We start from the raw sequence: 20,387 nt of genomic DNA on the forward strand, positions 1-20,387 counted from the left end.
AGACTGAGGAACAAATCAATTTGCTGGAATTGACAGTGATCAGGCTGGCTCTGGTTGCCTTCCTCTCCTCGGTGTGGGGCAAGTGTACACTACCTCAACAAAAGGAGGGGTGTGGTGTCCTTGCCTCTGCAGAGAAGCAATGAGACTGTGGTTATTGGCTGTGGCGAACAACATGTCTGACAGTGGCCAATCTCCCTGAATAGAGAACCTTATAGCAGATCTTTTTTACAGACAGACTTTGGCTTCGCACAAGTTGGAGCTCTGCCAAGAAGTTCTGAAGCAGATTATCTTCTTTTGGGCGAGTCACCAGGTAGACCTCTTCACTTCCAGTCTGAAGTGCTGTATTTCCTCAGCAAGGGAGCTCTGGGAGACGCACTGACGGTTGAGTGGAAGTTCAATCAACTGTGTGCCTTCACAGCGATCCCTGTCCTTCCGTTAGATCTCAGGATACTGCGATTGTTCAGGTCCACTTTGATAACTCCAGACTGGGCGCAGAGGATGTGGTATCTGGAGCTTCTGGACATAGTCTGTACTCCCTACGCTCCTAGTTGGAAGGGTGGGTCCTCCATCTGAAACCTAGTAATCGGAACCCTCATGCTTGGCTGCTGGGGATACAAGGAGTGGGATTAGTTGGACGAAGTCCTGGACATAGCCCTTTTAAGCTTGGAGACCAGTCACCAAATCATGTTCTGCCTGCAGCCAGTGTAAATTCTCAGGTTGCTGCTGGGGAAGAGATCTGAGCCCTTTCATCTGTCCTACCTACCTGGTTCTGGATTTTCTAGTTCCCATGGCCCGGACACTACTTGGATTCCCTGTAAGGGCAGTATGCTACAGGCGCTTGAGTAGTGCCCTGATTTTTCTGATGAAGGTGGCGTCTTTTACATCTCTTCGATGGATTGCTTTTTTCCTGCAGATTCCTCATTGGATATCCCTTCCAATGTCAGCTGCTCTGAAAACCTTTTCACAGGGGGCATAGTGTACCTGACTCAGCCGCCGATCCCTCTTGACTCGATGCAGCGGTCGTCGACTCCAGACGTGACCTTGGTCGTTGTACGTTTACTGCATCACTAGGCCCCCGTACCTCAGTTCCTTTTTTCCCCGCGCGCTCAGCACCCTTGCTAATTGGAACAACTATCTCAGAGAATTATTTTTCAGATGATGAATTTTTCATCTTGTTTGACGTGGTTTCCGCAAAATGTCAGCACCCAAGGTGTCGGACTTCAAATGGTGCAAGGACTGTAGTTCTAAGCTGTCCATTACGGACCCACAGTGTCTGCGTGCGGTGCCTCTGTGTCAGTCACGTGACCGAGGACTGCAGCTCTTACATGAAAATTAACCCAAAGTCACTGCAGGAGAGGGCTGTAGAGCTCCTGGTAGGCCGGCCCCCGTCAAAATCTCTGGCCGGCTCAGCCACCCGGTTGTCGGAGCTCGATACGGAGGAGTCCAATCTGGAAAACGGATGATAGGCACTGTAAAAAAAACAAGAAGCACTCAAATTTGTGGAGCCATTCGTCATCCTCCTCCCATAAAAAGAAGCAGCATCATCGACGCAGGCACAATTCCGTTTCTTCTGAACAGCGCAGTAAGTTGGCATCGGGGTCTACATCTAGGACCCAGTGGGAGTCCTTTTAAAGAGCAGATGCTCAAAATAATTAAAAAAGTGGCTGCAGGTACAGTTGTCACCAAGAAACGGCAAGCTTCAGCGGCTCCAATGGTGCCAGGAGACGCCGGCTCCAAGGAGACCATGTCAGCACTGATGCCCTTGGACTCTGCGTTGACTGTTGCCAGGACGGCCTAGTCATCGAAGCCATTATCGGCACATTAAGGCGTGAGGGACGTCTGCGCTGATGCCTGACTGCTCGTTTGCTCCCCAGTCTCAAACTGAGCTTTTCAACACAATGTCAACAATTTTCAGTGACAATGATGACCAAGAGCCGTTTGGCCTCAAGCAAACATATTAAGCTCTGGAGGCAAAGACTTTTTCATGGAGCAGGCTGATTTGATGGCCTTGTCAGAGGGGGCTGCAGGATGCAAGTGTTTTGACATGCGAGTGCCAAATATTGTTCCAGAGTTGACAGAGTAGGGGATGCCCTAGGTTGGAGTGCTGCAGCCAGACCTCTGTCAGGATATGATCTGACTGACATTCTGGATGAAGGAGCCTCTACAGAAAGGGCCATGCCTTTCAATATAGCCATTGCTGATCCCATTGCCGCCTTGTGGTAGAGACGGTGTACCACTCTCCTGTGAATTCCGAGTTCACAAAAAGTATACGCCGGCGAGGGGGATCCAGTTTACCTCTCCACTCATCCTACACATGAGGGGCTGGTGGTCCAGGCAGCCACGGTCAATACTAGGCCATCCTACTGATAGGGAAGGTAAGAAAATCGATGCTGTGGCCAAAAAGGTGTTTTCATCGGGTAGTATGGCCCTAAAGACGATCAATGTGCTCTGCGCATTTGCAAATATACCTTTGGACTGTGGAAAGCTATTGGAGAAGCTTCTCAATACATTCCCAAAGGGGAAATGCAAGAAGTCTTTCAATGGATTGGCTTTCTTCTGCAGATTCCTCATCATGATACGTATACAGCATACATCTCTGCTGTTAGGAAACATTTTGACAGGTGGCGTAGTGGACCACGACTAAGCCGTCCAGCCGTCTTGTTTGGCTCTCGATCGTCAGCTGCAGAAGTGACATCAGGCGCCGTATATATAGCACGTCACTTCGTCCCATGCTTCAGTTTCTTTTTTCCGTGCGCATGCACGCTGCATCGGGAACACGACTCAAGTTTACTGAACGTTCTTTCTGTACTATTGTACGTTTTATCTTCAAAACCTCGACCTGATGTTGTCTCACAGGGTTTCGGGCTTATAGCAGTGAGCGATTGCGAGGCCAAAATGTCCATGGCCGACCCCCATGACGTCTGCCTTAGGTGTCTAGGTGTTAGTCATGACACAGAAGCCTGCGCATTGTGTGCAAAGATGCAGCCGAAATCCCTACTTGAGAGGGCCGGGAAAGTAAGCTTGGTCCAATCGCCAAGTCTGGTGGCTGTGACTGAGGAGCCCACTCCCGACAAGGGGAAGAAACGAAATTGTGCGAAGAGCAAAAACGGTCCCATTCCAGGAGCCATTCCTTGCCGTCTGCCTCGTGGAAGAAGCTGCATCACTGCCATTTTTGCGTGTCCAGCTCGTCGTTGGAACGAGGTGGACACGCAACGAGGGGGAGAGTTTTAAGACTTCAATGTTATAAATGTTTAAGACGTAAGCTACTGTAGGTGCGGCTCCAGCCCCCAACCAGCAAGTTTTGGCAGCGAAAGCAGCGCTCGGTGCTCCCGACACCCCAAGCAAGCCATTCTGTCGACATCGTCAGCGTCAAACGTCTTCAGTTGACCCCATTTACACAGGAGCCAGCAGCATCGATTTTTTTTAGATGACCCGGCCGTTCGATTGGCTCTAGCTCAGGGTCTACATGATGCCAGTGGTCTGGATACTTCCCCAGACCTAGAATTACAGCAAAGCCAGCCCTATACCCAGGCTAGTGCAAGGATCAGGGATCTGCTTTACTGGGAAGTTGACACCATGTGGTTGAAGGCATCCACTACCCCTCTTTAGGGGTGTGAGCTTACTGACATTTTGGACAAGAGTCCCACAGTCAAGCACAATATACCATTCAACCCAGCCGTTGCGGACCCCTTAGCCTCCTTATGGCAGCACGCTTGTACCATTGCATCTGTGAATGCCAATTGTACATGGAAGTATAGGCTGGCAAGAGGAGACCCTTCTATCCTCACCACACACCCTTCCCCAGAAGGGTTGGTTATACAGGCTGCCACTATTTCCACCAGACCCGCGGCATCCACCTCTAATTTGCCTACGGACAGAGAATGGAAACAATCTGATGCATTGGCCAGAAAGGTGTTCACCTCTGGAAGCATGGCGCTCAAAGCCACTAATGTAGCCTGTGGTTTTACCAAACATTCATTTGGTTTATGGAAGGCAGTGGAACATGCTGCTGAATACGTCCCATGGGGTGTCATGCGGGACGGATTTCTACAGCTGATGGAGGATGGGAAGGAGGGTAGCCAAGCAGTTATTGCAAATGGGCCAAGGCAGCAGACTGCTTTGGCAGAGCAATGGGTCCACCAGTCGTAATGAGACGCCAAGCCTATCTAAAAACATCTGGCAAAACAGGTTGCTGGACATGCCCTTTGAAGGTGACATGCTTTTTGGGCAGAAAGCAGACGAATCCTTAGAGAAATTAGCTGCCAAATCATTGGGCCTGGCAGCGTAGCCGGCTAAACCTGGCTTCAGCTTCACCTCCAGGGGCAGAGGCTATGGAGGTTATCTGCCCTATGGCAAGAATGCGCAGCTCCCGCAAGCCAGGCAAAGGCAGATGCACTTCTCGTGTCCCAGAAGGGACATAGGGGCCGGTAGAGGCCAACAAGCAGCAGCAGGGTCACCCACGCCCTGTAAGCTCCAACACCTGGGCCCTGCAGTTGATGCAGTGAGGTTGTCTGTCTTTTCTCAAGAGGCCTCCAGACAGACGACCTCCTCCCCCATTCCAACTGGGACAGGAGCTCCAGGAAGAACTGAAAGCCCTGTTGTGAAGGGTGCTGTGAAAGAGGTACTTCCTGATCAGACAGGGTCTGGTTGGTATTCCCGGTATTTCCTGGTGCCCAAGAAGGGAAGAGGTCTCCGTTCCATCCTGGACCTCAGGGCCTTGAACAAGTTCCTGAGGAAGTACAAATTCAGGATGGTGACGTTGAGAGAGATTCTCTACGCTCTCGAACTACAGGACTGGCTGGTGTCAATAGGCATAAAGGAGGCTTTTTTCCATGTGCCGATACACCAAAAGCACAGGAAGTTCTTAAGGGAGACAAGCACTATCAGTTCAAACTGCTTCCCTTTCGGTTGACCTCCGTGCCAAGGGTCTTCACCAAGCTCATGGCGGTAGTGGCGGCTCACCTCAGGAGATCTGGGGTCCATGTATTTCCGTACCTGGATGACTGGCTGATCAGAGGGAAGTCAGCGGGACAGGTCTTGTCTCATCTTGAAGACACCTGCCTGCTACTGCACAAGCTGGGCTTCTCCCTCAAATTTAAGTCCCATTTGACAACAGTTCAGCGGCTCCAGTTCATCGGAGCAGTCCTAGACACCCGGGTAGGGAAGGCTTTTCCTCCCAAGGAGAGAGTCAGCAACATAGCCCAGATGGTGCATTATTTTCGCATTTGTTTCAGAACCACGCCTATCATCCAGCGGCTTCCTTTCTCTGCCTCTTGGGTCTCATGGCCTTCTGTATTCTTCTAATGCCAGAGGCCAGGTTGCGTATGAGATCCCTCCAATGGCTCCTGAGGGGCCACTGGTCTCAGTACCTGGGAGCACCCACGGATCGCCTTTCGGTGTCCAGCCAAGTAGTCTGCGAACTTGGCTGGTGGAACACATGCAGCAATCTATTGGCAGGACAACCCTTCTGGCCTCCTTAGCCCCAGGCCTGAGTGGTCACGGATGCACCCCTGAAGGGTTGGGGTGCTCACTGTGAGGATTTGGAGGTGAGCGGCCTCTGGTCTCCATCATAAGCCAAGTGGCATATCAACAGGCTGGAGTTGCGGGACATCAAATTATCGCATCCTAAAACCTTCCAATTGTAAAGGTGATAACTGGCCTGCCCAAATAATCAAGGATGCTGCAAGAGATGTAGCCCCTTCATCTCCAAATTAATTAATGCTTCCTTTTCTTCCAATACCGTCCCAAGCAACTTAAGAGTCCTGGGTTTTACCTCTTCTCAAGAAACAAACGCTAGACCCCTCCATCCCTACTAACTATAGGCCCATCACCACGGTCCCCTTCCTCCTCAAGATAATAGAGTAGCCTATCTTCAAATTCAGAATTACCTTGAGACTAACCAGATCTTGCGCTCTCGCCAATCTGGATCTAGACCGCAGCATGGCACTGAGACAGCCTTAATTGACCTCAAGGCACAGATTGACAAGCCCAACTGCCATGCTGCTCCTCCTTGATCTGTCAGCAGACTTTGACTTGGTGGAACACGCAGTTTTATGTAAACACCTAGCATCGGCTGCCCACTTCCCAAGCGAGGCCATAGCCTGGGACCAGTCATTCCTAGACAACAGAACTATGCAAGGTTCTTGTGTCTCGCCAACTATGTATAATATTTTTACCAAGCCCTTATTTGACAAATTGGACAGACTGGGTGTCACCTACACGAACTACGCAGACAACACCCAGATCCTCATTCCCCTTTCGGGCACTTTTGCCTCTGATAACGTCCTTGGTAAATGAAATATACATCCTCATTCAGGCATGGATGGCAACCCATGGCCTCTGCCTGAATGACGATGAAACAGAGATCCTGATCCTTGGCTCTGTCACTTATCTAAAAAAACTTGACTCTAATTACTCTGCCTTCAACATCGATGGTACATAATTACAGTAGCCAAAGAAGTGAAGATGCTAGGTTTCTACCTGGACTCTACCTTAACTTTGAAAAAACAAGTACATTCTCTGGCTTCATCAACCGCCTACACTTGCAAACTTATTCGATCATGTTGGCCATTCCTTACACAAGCCAGTTGCATTAGCCTAGCCAATGCCCTAATATTATCCAAACTTGACTATTGCAACGCCCTATATCTGGGAGCTAACAAATACATCATTAATAAAATCCAGATTTTGGAAAACAATGCCCTTAGAACGGCCTTGAACCTCCCGACCAGGGAACATGTATCTAACATGAGAAGAGGCCATGACTGGCTTAAAATCGGTGACAAGATCCTCTTCCAAACAGTGTCGCTAACTTACAAATGTCTAAATAATGCAACCCCACTTTACCTCATGGAAAGAATAATCGGAAGAACTTCAACCCACCCTTCTAGAGGGGTTAACTCCCAGTGCCTACAAATTCCTAGATTCAGGCTAAAAAAACAGGCGGAAACAGCTTTCCAGTAAAAGCTGCCCAGTACTGGAATGCACTCCCATTCGAGCTTAGAATAGAACAGTCCCACTATAGCTTCAGATGCAAGACCCTTGATTGGCTACAATCCAACGACCATTATGATTAACAGACCTGCACTAGCCCCGGATCTTGCGTCTTTTGTACCTCTGTTCTCAGCTATTTATTGTACCTTATTCTGACTATGTAATTATTCATGTGTGTACCTTATCTTTATCTCTAGACTATCTGTAACTAAGCTATAAGTATCCTTGTATTCTGTTGCGCCCAGTTGCCTAAGGTTCAGTGCGCCCTACAAATTAATAAACAAACAAACAATCAGGTTAGCTCTGAGGGCCTTTGCTCCATCCTCTGGGAAGCATGTCCTCGTCCTGACAGACAACACAGTGGCCATGCAGTACCTCAACAAACAGGGTGGCGTGCACTCCAGCCAACTCTGTAGAGGCAATACAGCTGTGGGTCTGGTTGCGAGAGAACCAAATCTCGGCAGTTCATCTGGCGGGGGACAGAGAACACCTTGGCAGATGCTCTGATCAGGCACAGCATGGTCTCACACAAGTGGGAAGTGTGGCAGGAAGTCTTAGAGGAGTTATTCGCTCTCTGGGGCACCCCAGCAGTGGCCCTGTTCACCATGGAGTCCAACAGGGAGTGCAAACAGTTTTGCTCGATGGAATCCCCAATGAATGGTGCACTGGGGGACACATTTCTGGTAGATTGGATCTTCCCTCTTCACTACGCCTTCCCCGATTCTCATCATCCCTTGGGTTCTCAGGCGGTTGAAGAGATTTCGAGTGACAATGATCTTGATCGCCCAGGATTGGGCGAGGAGAACATGGTACTCCGATCTCTTGGATCTGTCCACCTCACCGGTTGCCTCGGCGTACGGATCTCCTAACCCAGTCGAAGGGTTGAGTGCTCCACTCGACCCTGGGTTCCCTCAACGTACATGCATGGCTCTTGAGAGGATGAGATATGATGACTGGGACCTCTCGGAGGAGGTACTTGAGGTATTGCTGGCTGCACACAGACCTTCTACTAGATCTCTGTACGCGTGCAGGTGGAGAAGATTTGAGGCGTGGTGCACGGAACGCGAGACTCATCCTTTCTCTTGCCCCACCACCACAGTGATGGAGTTCCTCCTTTTATCGCTAGCCTTTTCAGGTCACCACAGTCAAAGGGTATTTATCATCCTCGTCTGTGTTCAAGAGGTCCCCAGACCCAGGTTTCTTTTTCACTATTCCGGTCATGGCCCAGTTCCTGAAGGGCCTTCTCAACAAGTTTCCGCCAACCCCTTTTGTTGTCCCAACTTGGGATCATAATCTAGTTTTGACCTACTTGATAACGACTCAGTTTGAGCCTGTGCATTCATGTTCTTTACGGCTGTTATCCCTTAAGACAGATTTTCTAAGCCGACATCCCATCTGCCAGGAGGATTAGCGAACTACAAGCCTTGTACTGCAAACCTCCCTTTCTGAAGTTCTTTCGTGAGAAAGTCTCTCTTAAAGTCAGACCCGGATTCCTTCCTGATGTGGTTTCAGAGTTTAATCTCTCCAAGTCTATTGATTTACCTGTCTTTTACCCTCCTCCACACCCCTCAAATGAGGAATAGCGGTTCCACTGCCTTGATCCCAAGAGAGCGTTAAGCTTCTATGATGTTCGCACATCTGAGTTTAGAAAATCAGACAGTTGTTCGTGGCCCATTCCTTGTCTAGAAAAGGTCTTGCCATCACTAAACAAGCCCTGTCACAGTGGATTATTTTGTGCATATCCGAGTGTTACCAATCAGCAAGCAACTTCCAGCGGGCATCGGGGCCCATTCGACCAGAGGGGTCTCCGCCTCTACAGACCTCCAGAGATGGGTCCCTGTTAGGGAAATATGCCGGGCGGCCACTTGGTCATCCTTACATACCTTCGCCAAGCACTATGCCTTGGATGTTGCACGAGGAGCAGATGCTAGGTTTGGTAGGGAGGTTCTACAAAATCTACTGGTTTGAATCTTCCTGTCCTCCTCCGCTATCCTCACTGCTTGGGGTGTCTATCATGATGAGGAATCTGTAGGAGAAAAGCAATCCATTGAAGGAGAAATTACCTTACCATAATGTTCTTTCTATGAATTCTTCTCCCGCAGATTCCTCATCGAGCCACCCATCCTTCCCCTCTCGGAATGTTCTGTGGGTTGTCGCTTCTGTCCAAACGAGAAGGCATCTGGTGATGGCTCTGGGATTACCGTTTGTTTAAAAAATAAAATAAATCATTGTTATGGGGGTTCACCCTGTTAGGATGTATCCTTGTTAATGTTTGACGGCTGGTTAGCCTCCTCCTGTGGTTTTACCTTTTGCAGCGTTCAATCGCGGGGGGGGGATTGGAGGCCTGAAGCATGGGGCGTAGTGACGTGCTACATATAAGATGCCTGACATCACTTCCAGAGCCGACAATCGAGAGCCAGACCAAACGGATCAACGGCTGAGTCAAGGTCCACTACACCCTGTGAGAAACCTGAAGGTGTCTCACACGCTAGTCCCCGGGTATGTGTCATCATGGTGGCCAGGACACAGCCATCGCTTTTGGATCCAGTTCCTGGGGGTGGGCCAGTGTGGGAGGATCACCTGGATAGGGGGGGGGGATTCGGCAAGTGGGATGGGACCCCGGATGGTGACATGCGGTATCCCCTTCCCTGTAAAACCTTTCCCCCATCCTAGCAGGTAAGTACACAGTGGTCTTGGGAAATTCCCTTTTTAAACACAAATAATTCCGGAATCTTGTATTTACTACCGTATTAAGACAGGGGAAGCTTGCTTCTGTGCACCTCTACTCACCACTTTCCTTTGACAAAAAGGATTTCCCCGCATTGACATCCCCTTTCTCTATTTTTATAGTTCGTGAACACAATTCCACCTATTATCATAGGTTATAAAACCATTATTGGTTGCACTACAACTGGAAGAAGAATCTACAGAATTCTTTGCTCCCTCTTTTTATTGGGTAAGGATCTAGCATATTTTTCCCAAACTTTTTAACCCTATAACAATGTCCACATTTCAGCCACGGCTACTAAAATAAGACCCTTTCAGTTAGAACAAATGGAATTATTTGTGTTTAAAAAGGGAATTTCCCAAGACCACTGTGTACTTCTACACAATTGTTACAAAAAAATCTTCTTTCTTTTTGCATCTTGAAATAGGAATAACTGTAAATATGCTGAGCAAATCATAGATTTGAGAGTTGAATTAATGTCTATATTCACAATCATTGATTAATGTCAATATTTTCTTTCTTTAGAAATGTATATGAATACAAATGTATGCCCCTGATGAACAGTGATAGAAACTCGAAATGCGTTGGGCCAATCTACATAATTTGTACAAATAATAATAAAAAAAACTATATGAAAATGTATCCTAAAGTTGTCAAGTATAATTTTATGGCTCGTTTTGCCTTGAATTGAATGTTAAAAGTGTAAAAAATGTGCCTTATAACCAGTAAATAGAAGGGTGCAATCTGCTTTGATGCCTCGCTCAATGGGGCACCTGTTCAGTTGTCCACCCATCAAAAACGGTATTTAGGCCTAGGCCTCATTGATAATGTGCAGGAGACGTAGTTTTCCTATCCTAGGAAAACACTTCCTCTTTGTCCAATACAATGGTTAGGCAAGGTCAGATAATTACTGATCATTAAGGCAAAGCACACAAGGAAGCGGCAGTTCCAAGATGGCAGTTAAATACGAAAAGAAAGTCGGCGAGACCAGAGAGGGTTCTAAGGAGTGAAGTGCCCTTGACCTTTTTTTCAGACCGTTAGTTTCGTGAACCATGGAAAATAAGAAACAGAGGACAAAAGCTGAACAAACCTGCATTGGGTGTCAGAGGTACCCGGGGCTCTCCCACGTCGATAACCAAGGCAGGGAGGAGCGTTTACGCCATGGTACTGTCCTTGGCTCCTACAATAAAGCAGCACCATTAAAGACTATACAGCCGGTGAGTCGTAGAGGCTGATACCAGACCAGCCTGTGTTAGAACCAAGGTTGCAAGCAGCAACATTGTATGAAGAAATCTAAACAGAACAGTGTGTGAAACGGTTGGGACGAGCGACGCAAATATAATTGAAAACCCGAGGAGTGACTGAACTTTGGCGGCCAAGGGAGATACCATAGACAGAGTGGTCCGGCGCTAGGTGAGTGCTCATTTGAAGGTCTCTGTTAGTTATCCACCTGGTTGGCAACTGTGAGAAGGGAATTTTGAGATCGAAGTGGTCCTGCAACAGGTAAAGCTAAAGCCTGTGCACATTCGAAAGTCTTTGATACTTTAATGCAAATTTGAATTGGTCTGAGCCCGGCTGAGGGAGACTAATTGTATAAGAGGAAGGATCTGAGCCCGGCTGAGGGGAATCCGGGTTGAACCGTGAATACCTGAGAAAGAATATTCTCTGAACATCGTAAAAAGGGGGATCTGAGCCTGGAAGAGGAGGAACCACAATAACGACTGTGATCTAGAAGGTATCTGATCCCGGCTGAGGGCATCCAGGGTGAATCACCCGAATTGAGTATTATAAGAGGAAAGAAACTTTGTTTTATTTTTGTACATCAAGCCTTCTGAATCCAGAGACTTTTGAGAAGTAAAGAGACTTGGGAACAGAAGGCCCTGATGCTGGTAACGGAACTGTATCTTCCTGCCGAAGAAGCCAGAGTTGTGCTTTGCTCGAGTGAACCCCCCTTGTCCAATTGCTGAAAACTCAGGGAAGGGAGGCCAACGGCCTGAACATCCTGACATATCATTTTGTGAACACTTCTTTCTTTTTCATGAACACAATCCCACTCTATTTATATTTAGCGGTAAAGATTGGCAATATTTTGTTTTAGTATAGGCCCTTTTATTTTGTTGAGACTCCACTAGGACTGCATTATTATTATTTGATGGTCGTAGCTTACTCCCATCTGTAGATTTAAGATTAGATAGGCATTTATCACACCCTTGTTTAAGTTCAATAAACACCCTTGAACTGTGGTCACTTGTCTGTTTTACTGTTTATACCATGCCTTCCTTACAGCCCCCTGTTGAAATGTTTCCGAACAGCAGAGCTGGATGGTGGATATCTATCATGATGAGGAATCTGCGGGAGAAGAATCGATAGAAAGAAAATTACAGTAAGGTAATTTCTCCTTTTTAAGGATTGTGAGAGATGGACAAGAGGTGGCCCAGCAGTCCTTGCAGACGAGCCTTTATGTCGCTGACTGTGTCGGAAGATCAATGGGGTCAGCTACTGTTTTGAGGAGATGGGCATACCTCCACAATTCAGGTTTTTCGTGTAACATCTAGAATAAGTTGCTGCACATCGCCTTTGATGGCGAGAATCTGTTTAGGCCAAAGGCCGATGAGTCCTTAGAAATGTTTTATGGACTCAAAGTTTGCTGAAAAATCACTTGGCCTAGTTGTACAGCAGCCGGCTAAACCTGCATTTAGGTTTGCTTTTAAAGGACGGGAGTACATATGTTACGTTCACTTTAGCATGAACGCGCAGCTCCTGCAGCCCAGGCAAGAGCAGAGGCATTTCCCAGGCTTCAGAAGGGGCAAGAGAGCCTCTAAGGGCCAGTCGATGGTGACAGCAGCGGATGGGACCGGACCGCTCTCAAAGCCACTTGGAGCTCTCCCCCCATGCTTCACCAGTTGGACGGCAGATAGGCAAGCACTGGCCCCAGTGACGGGAGATTACCTCCCATGCCTGGCCCTTCAGCTCTTCCGATGGGGCTCCTTTCTGCCTTTCCTAAAGAGGCCACCGGACAGACCACCTCCACCTCCTGAACAAAGCCCTGCTTTTGAAGGGTGCCCTGCAAGAGATACCTCCCGAGCAGATAGCAGCGGGCTGGTATTCCCAGTATATACTGGTCCCCAAGAAAGGGGGAGGACTTTGTCCCTTCTTAGACCTCAAACCTTCAACAAGTTACTGAAGGAACGACCAGTTCAAGATGGTGACGTTGACAGAAATTCTCCACACTTAAGACTTCTGGATCGGCTGGTATCCTGAGATCTTCAGGGCGTATATTTCCACTTCACGATCCACCAAAAGCACAGGAAATTCCTGAGATTCCTCATAGAGGACACGCACTAGCAGTTCAAGGTGCTCTTCTTTGGGTTGACCTCCGCTCCAAGGGTTTTGACCAAGCTAATGGCACTAGTCGCGGCCCACTGTAGGAGATCCGGTGTCCATGTGTTTCAATACCTGGATGATTGGTTGATCCGAGGGAAGTCAGTGGAGCATGTTACGTCCCATGTCGAGTACACTTTCTCGCTACTCTACAGGGCTTCTCCCCGAACTTGCAGAAGTCCCACACAACACCATCACAAAGGCCCCAGTTCATCCGTGCGTTTCTGGTCACTCGGGTGGAGAAGGCTTTTCCTCCGCGAGTAGAGTCGCCAGTGTCAGACAGTTGGTTTGTTTATTCCAGAGTTACGTCAGTCTCCTTCCTCCGCCCTTTAGGTCTCATGGCCTCCTGTATTTTTCTAGTGCCAAAGGCTGGACTCGATGCAGAATCAGCAGTGGCTCCTAAGAGGTCAGTGGTCCCAGTATTTCGGCACTTTGAAGGATGTTCTAATGGTGCCTGGGTCGGTAGCCAACGATCTCTTGGTGGACTAGCGGTACCAACATGATGGCGGGAGAACCATTTTTGGCTCCTGTGGCCCCAGGTAAGAGTGGCTCACTCACTGCAAGAATTTGCAGGTGAGCTGCCTTTGGTCCCCACTGGTGAGCCAGTGGCACATCAACAGGCTGGAGCTGCGAGTGATCAGGCTAGTCTTGAAAGCTTTTATGTGGTCTCGCTCGAGGGGAAGCATGTCCTGATCATGACGGACATTAGGGTGGTCATGTACTACCTCGACAAACAGGGGGTTGTACAATCTCTTCCCCTCTGTCGGAATTCTTTCCATATCTCAGCAGTTCATCTGACAGGGACGGAGAATGGATTGGCGGATGCTCTGAGCAGTCAGAGCATGGTCTCACACGAGTGGGAATTGTTCATGGGGGTCCTCAAGGGGATCTTTGCCCAGAGGGGTACCACAGTGGTGCACTGGTTTGCCACAGAATCCAACAAGAAGTGCAGATCATTTTGCTCCTGTGAATTTGCAGCGAGAGGTGCACTAGGGGAGTGGGACTACAACCTCCACTATGCCTGCCCTCCAATTCCCTCCAATTCCCATCATTCCATGGGTTCTCAGGAGGTTGAGGAGGCTTCACACGACCCTGATCTTGATGGTCCCGGACTGGGCGAGGAAAACATGTTACTCAGACCTCCTGGACTTGGCCCACCTTTCCGGTTGCTTTGACGGCCGGATCTCCTATCTCAGTCGGAAGGTCGGGTACTACACCTGAAAACAGAGTCCCTCACTCTACATGGCTGGCTCTTGAGAGGATGAGATATGATGACTGGGACCTCTCAGAGGATGCACTTGAGGTGCTTCTGGCTGCACGCAGACCTTCAACAAGATCGCTGTATGCGTACAGGTGGAGAAGATTTGAGGCGTGGTGTAGAGAACACGACAATGACCCCATCTCTTTCCCCAGTGATGGAGTTTCGTCTGTCACTGGTCTCGTCAGGCCTTTATGCTGCAACAGTCAAGAGATACTTGGCGGCTTTTTCTGTTTTCAAGCGGTCTCCGGATCAAGGATTGTGCTTTACGATTCTGCTTATGGCCCAATTCCTGAGGGGCCTTGTAAATAAATTTCCATCTACCCCCTTTGTGGTTCAGGACTGGGACAAAGGAGGGTGCCAGCAGCGACTTGGTCCTCACTGCATACCTTTACCAAACACTGCTGTCTGGATGTAGCCCATGGAGTTGATGCTCGTTTTGGGAGAGCGTTTTTGCATAGTTATCTGGTATGAGGACTTTAATCCCACCTCTTTGATACATACTGCTTGGGGAGTCTATCTGACCATTTGACGAGGAATCTCCAGGAGAAGAGAAATTACTTACCGGTAATGTTCTTACTATGAATACTTCTCCTGCAGATTCCACATCACCCTCCCATCCAACCCCACTATGAAGTGCCTGCAGTTTAATGAATGACTTCTTTAGTGGAAGGAGGCGGCAAGCTCCCTTTTCAAAGGGCTGCTGTAGAATTTTTTGTGTTTCTGAAATCTCTTACGGTTCCGTTCTTGACCTAAAAATAAAAAGAAAACATTTTAGGTTTCGTTGTCTTTCTATGAGTAGTGGCTGTTTCAGCCAAAGCGTTGGATTCTTCCTCCGCAGCTGCTGAGCTCGGGAGAATTGTGGGGGGGACTGAGGTAGGGGGCATAGTGACACAGAATATGTACGACAACCAACGTCGCGTCCGCATCGGCTCTTGAGAGGTCGACAGCCGAGTCGAGGTACACTACGCCTCCCTGTCAAAGTTTTCCGAGCAGCTGACTTTGGAAGGGCTATCTATCTGATGAGGAATTTGTGGGCGAAAAATCCATAGAAAGAAAATTACTGGTGAGGAATTTCTCCTTCTCCAGGTTTAGGTACTGAGGTTTAAGTGTCGTAGATGTAGTTATTTATTTTATGAGGAATTCATGGGAGGAAGAAATCCATTGGAAGATAAAAATACTTGCCTCTTTGTTATGTTCTTTCTGATGAATGTTCCACCCTTAGATTCCTCATTGCCCACCCAACCTGCCCCTCTTGGCAGATAGCTAGTCCACCTCTTTGCTGCAGTCCCTCAACGTCTGAATTCTAGAGAAAAAGGATGAAACAGAGGCCATGCGACATGGCAGCACTATATATACTGGCATGCAGTGCATAGAGACACCAAATGGGGCTGACACTGATCAGCATTGTGCCCCCTGGAGGTGAAAAAGTTTCCAAAAGCAGCGGGTGCTGAAGATGGAATATCATAATGAGGAATCTGTGACAAATCCAAGGTGTTCGTCACCACTCCCCAAAGGGGCGCCACACCCTTTTACACTAGGAAGATGAGCCCACTATGCTTAACACTCCCTAGGGGACAGGGAAAACCAGGATCCCTCTTTAGGTGACTCCCCCGATAGGGGACAGGAAAACTCCAGAGAGGGACACAAGGCACCATCCCTTCCTCCCCAACCCCTGGCACTTTTATTGGCTATGTGGGAGCTGACATGTATAATGATCCTAAACCCCCTCTTGTAATGGCTGGTTTGGTTTCTGACCCCTACTATACATACACCCTCTGAAACAGTGGAAAAGCTGAGGACCCAGCCCTCTGGAGGAGCATCACTTAAAGAGCCAATCAGAAGCAGCGTAGAGGCAAGCCAGCTGAACTCAAGAGAGCTATAAGGCACACTAGAGATGTGGCCGGGCAGAGAGAGACTCTACCAGACGTGGCGTTGCAGCCCGCGGTCAACGCTGCGGGAAGGCAGCAGAACTGACCAAGCGAGTAGCCGGAAGGGCCCAGCTAGGCAAAGCAGAAAGGAACAAGAACCTGTGGAACACAGAGAGATCGGCCAGAAGGGAGGGTGCAGTCACAACCCCAGGTGAAGCAAGGAAGAGTAAGGACCCCCAAGGTGGAGAGAGCATAGAGAAGCCCCAGAGTGGGGCAAACACAGAGAAGCCCCAAGGGGGCGGTGGGGTTTAGGGGGGTGCAGAGGAGCCCCGGAGTGGGCAGAGACCCAAGAAGCCACAGACTGTGGAGAGTGAGGCAAAGAAAAGCCCCAGAGCTGGGAGAGACATTGGAAGCCTCAGAAGGGCAAACAAGAGTTGGATAAGCCCCACAGAGGGATGACCATGAAAAAGCCCCAGATTGGGTGAAAAGAAAGAGACACCAGGGCGGGGGAGGGCAGAAACCAGTTGCCGTCCCTTTATTCAGGAAATGATCCAAAGTATACCTTGGCTGTATTTGTGTTTTTCTGTTCAGAGGTAGGGAGAGAAACTAGGTTAGAATAGGATCCTAGACCGAGAACTTCATTTATGTACGACATCATGACAAGCACACTTTTTTCTATTTAGAGTAGGGCTTAGAGTCTAAAGGAAAGATTAGGTCTTGTAATCTTGAAGGAATAAGAGTTCATATAACATGCCTCCTTGTCAGTCTCCGGATTCTGACCTACCACAAATCATCGATGAGGAATCCGTGGCAGGAACATCCATCAGAAATAACATTACTGGGAGGTAAGTCATTTGTACATATTTAAATATAAAGTATGTGGCCCTTCCTTTATTGTGTATTTTTTAAAAGTGTTTACAGTACCTTTCAGCCAGCTGACATTTTTTGGAAAGTTGCCTTGACTGCTCAGCCATCCTATCACTTTTCGAGTAATGAAGTCAAAGGAACCACACTTTAAACCAAGCAGGCTTGCTTGTCTGTGGCCTAGAAATAAGGCCTAAGAAAAATGTCCCCAACATATGGGAATCAAGGAGACCTTGCTTAGGGGTATTATGGAGAGGAAGTGAAACCCATTTTTCATTGTGTTTTGTTCCTTGCCAAGTCAGTTTTACAGAACAGGTTTACAAATGCACTGTTCTTCAAATAATGTTTCCTCGAATAGGTGAAATCAGATTGCTTTTCAAAGAATCTGATATTCATGACTTTCTGGAATGACGTAAGGCAGGATTTAGCACAACAAGACAGCCTGTTCTTTCATGGGAACTGAATGTTCGCAGCTAGGCTATGATGAAAATAATAATTTATCTTGTGAAAGAGAAGTAATTAATTGGTACAGGTAAGTTATGCAGTTTAAAAGAATCCTTGGGGGCTCGGTTTAAGGCTTTACCCTAATTGTGTTAGTATTTATTGTATTTGTACGTATTGAGCATTATGGATGTCATTTATACCAGAAACGGCGCACATAAGATAAAAAAAAACAGATGACAGAGGCAACTGTTATGGTCAACAGGGAAGTAGTAGGTAAACTAGAACTTTCAGATGCAAAGATTGACAGTTTTATCTTACGGGTACCTGTGGACTTGTATAGTATGACAAAGGATCAGAACAACACACTGGAGTTGTTAGTGAAGTTTTACATGTTTGTTTACTGCAGCAGGATCGGTAAAATGAATGCTGATTGGGTGTTGGAGAATTATTCTAACAATAATACATGTTCCTAGTACTAAAGGTCTCCGATGTGTTAACTCCATCTGAATCAAAAGACTTATGTACAGGAATGATGGTCTTTATTATTTTTCCTAACTAGCACACAGTTTCAGGGATATAGAACCCATAACGCTTCTTGAAATCCACTCAGAGTGGAATATTGAACAGCTTGCTTCGAGGCTCTCAAACTACAGTCTCATGGTTATAGTGCCCAGCTCGGCCTCATCTACCAGTACTTTTGCCCTCCTCATTTTAGAGGAGGCGTCTGCAACATGGGGCTTTCCAATGTTTTAAACTAGCAAATCACATGATCCAGAACGATGGCTTATGCCCTCCAGTGCAGATGGTGGTTATAAAGCCAAAGGTTGCAGATCCTGCTTTAGGGCACTAACTAGCATAGATATTCTCAGTTTCTAGCTGTGGGTCGTCTCTGCTGGGCTGATCTTGATACCTTTTTTGCACACTAATAACAAGAATGTTGCTTTGGGATTTTGTCAGGCTGTGTTATTTCAAACCACTAGCAAAGGCTTGCCTTCATGGGCCAAAGTTTTCTCTATTCTCTCTCACACTGTGTTGGATTGCTTCCAACCGTCTGGGAGGGTTATTTGGTGGTTGGCCTCTGCAAGTGTCTGACATTTGGCTCTATACTCAGTGTTTGGTCTTTACCAATGACCCTTGATAGGCTGATGACTTTCTCCCATCCTCTGTTTGTAGTTGTTAAGATGGATTTCTAGAATCTAGTTATTTACCCTGAGGATAGCACAGGGGCAGCGCAGTGGTCTTGGAAGCAAGTCCACGCAGAGCAACAGAGGTTTGAACCCTGGATCCGCGCTTAGAAATCGAACTCCAGTACGGTATTAGGCGCGTTATAAAAAAACATATTAAATAAATAGTGAACATGAGTACTCTGAGAGGTTAGCCAAAACCCAATCAAGGTAAACGTGGAGAGCAGTCAAGACTATTCTCAAAAGAATATGAGTGTGGTCTGGGGTCCAAAATGAGTCCACACAGTGAAGCACACAATAATTCGATTTAGACAATATTTATTCTAGGCCTAAACACACACTAAAAAAAGAAACAAGCAGGTGATAATATCTCACAATATTAAATATATAATAAACATACATTCACCATAGGTTCTTAAAATGCATTCAATGACTTAAATCAACAAAGGAAGTAAGTAAACTGATGCAGTGAAGATGGAACCAAGTCACAAGTGATATTCCCTAACTTCAGCAGTCTAATCCTTAAGAAGTATGGGGCCTTGTGCCCAAATGTCACAGGAGCCACAAGGCTTCTCCCCATAATCTATCTGTAGCAGGTAAGTTATGTGTATTGTATTTGTTTTTTTATATAGCGCTCTTGTGGGGTCCTTGCCCAATAAATGAAAAACAAATGTGTACGACCAACAGGAAATGAACTGAAGGGGGTTCTGAACAATGTGGTAGATGAAACTGCATAGAGACCCAAGAGCACAATTGATGGAAGAGGCTTCCAAAGCAAATGCCTTGAGCAACATTCCCTTAGCAGAAATGCCCAAAGCAGCATGGTCGGTCTAAAGTTCTTGGAAAAACTGCCATCTACACGCCAACCTCTTGGTACATTATCAAAAAGCAACGCAGCTCTTTTGATGACAGGTAAAAGAAAATTGGCATAGATGATAAGGTTTTCTATGGACCACTTGTTGGTGAACAGTCATGCGCTTTTTATAAAATTGAGACTGTTATGGGAGTCTTCAGCTTGATTGCTGGGGAAAGATGTTATTTTGCAGAGGACTCACAAGTAAGAGAATCAGTGATTTATATAACTTATTCTGAGTCTGTTTTGCATTTGTTTTTCACAGGTGACGCAAGAACGGACAGTGACTGCCAAGAAGAGGCAGTGCTGCGAAGACAGCTGGAGGCTGAGCTTGATGAGATCCAGCAGAAAATACAACAATACCATGACAACAAAACTAACCTTAAGTATATATCCTCTAAAATGTACCCCCCTTTTGGTGTGGGAGACTAAGCATACCTACCCCAGGGTTGAAAAAAAGGGGTCGACGGTAGGGTTGACTAGGTGAGGTTCTAAGTGGTCTTGCAAAAGGTAGTGTGGCATTCCTGAAAGAGTGACCATCCATGACGGAGGTTCCTGTCCTGCCCCTGCATCGTGTGTCATTCCTACTTAAAGGCATGTCGGAAATCTTTGGGATTAGTTGGTCGGAATGCTAACGTCCAGACATGGTTTCTTTGCAACTCATGCTTCAGCGTCCCTCTGATGTTCTCCTTAATAATAGGCCGTGGCTAGCTCATATTCGGTTCACCTGGCAGCCGCAATGTGGTCATTATTGTTTTTATTTCAAAATTACCACTGGCAAGTGTTGTCTGGCAGCCTGTGATATGGTCAT

General features: G+C 47.4%; 1 protein-coding gene across 1 annotated transcript in view; it reads left to right on the forward strand.

Moving 5' to 3' along the window:
• Nucleotides 1-20,387, forward strand: part of SFI1 (SFI1 centrin binding protein) — a 1,072,759-nt gene that overhangs the window by 1,017,469 nt on the left and 34,903 nt on the right. Inside the window, exon 29 of the mRNA XM_069619815.1 lies at nucleotides 19,842-19,962. Coding sequence (XP_069475916.1) covers nucleotides 19,842-19,962 — 121 coding nt within the window. The remainder of the gene's footprint in view (nucleotides 1-19,841; nucleotides 19,963-20,387) is intronic.

The sequence above is a fragment of the Ambystoma mexicanum genome, chromosome 10 (assembly GCF_040938575.1).
Source record: "Ambystoma mexicanum isolate Mex_15411 chromosome 10, UKY_AmexF1_1, whole genome shotgun sequence".
Classification (NCBI taxonomy): Eukaryota; Metazoa; Chordata; class Amphibia; order Caudata; family Ambystomatidae; genus Ambystoma; species Ambystoma mexicanum.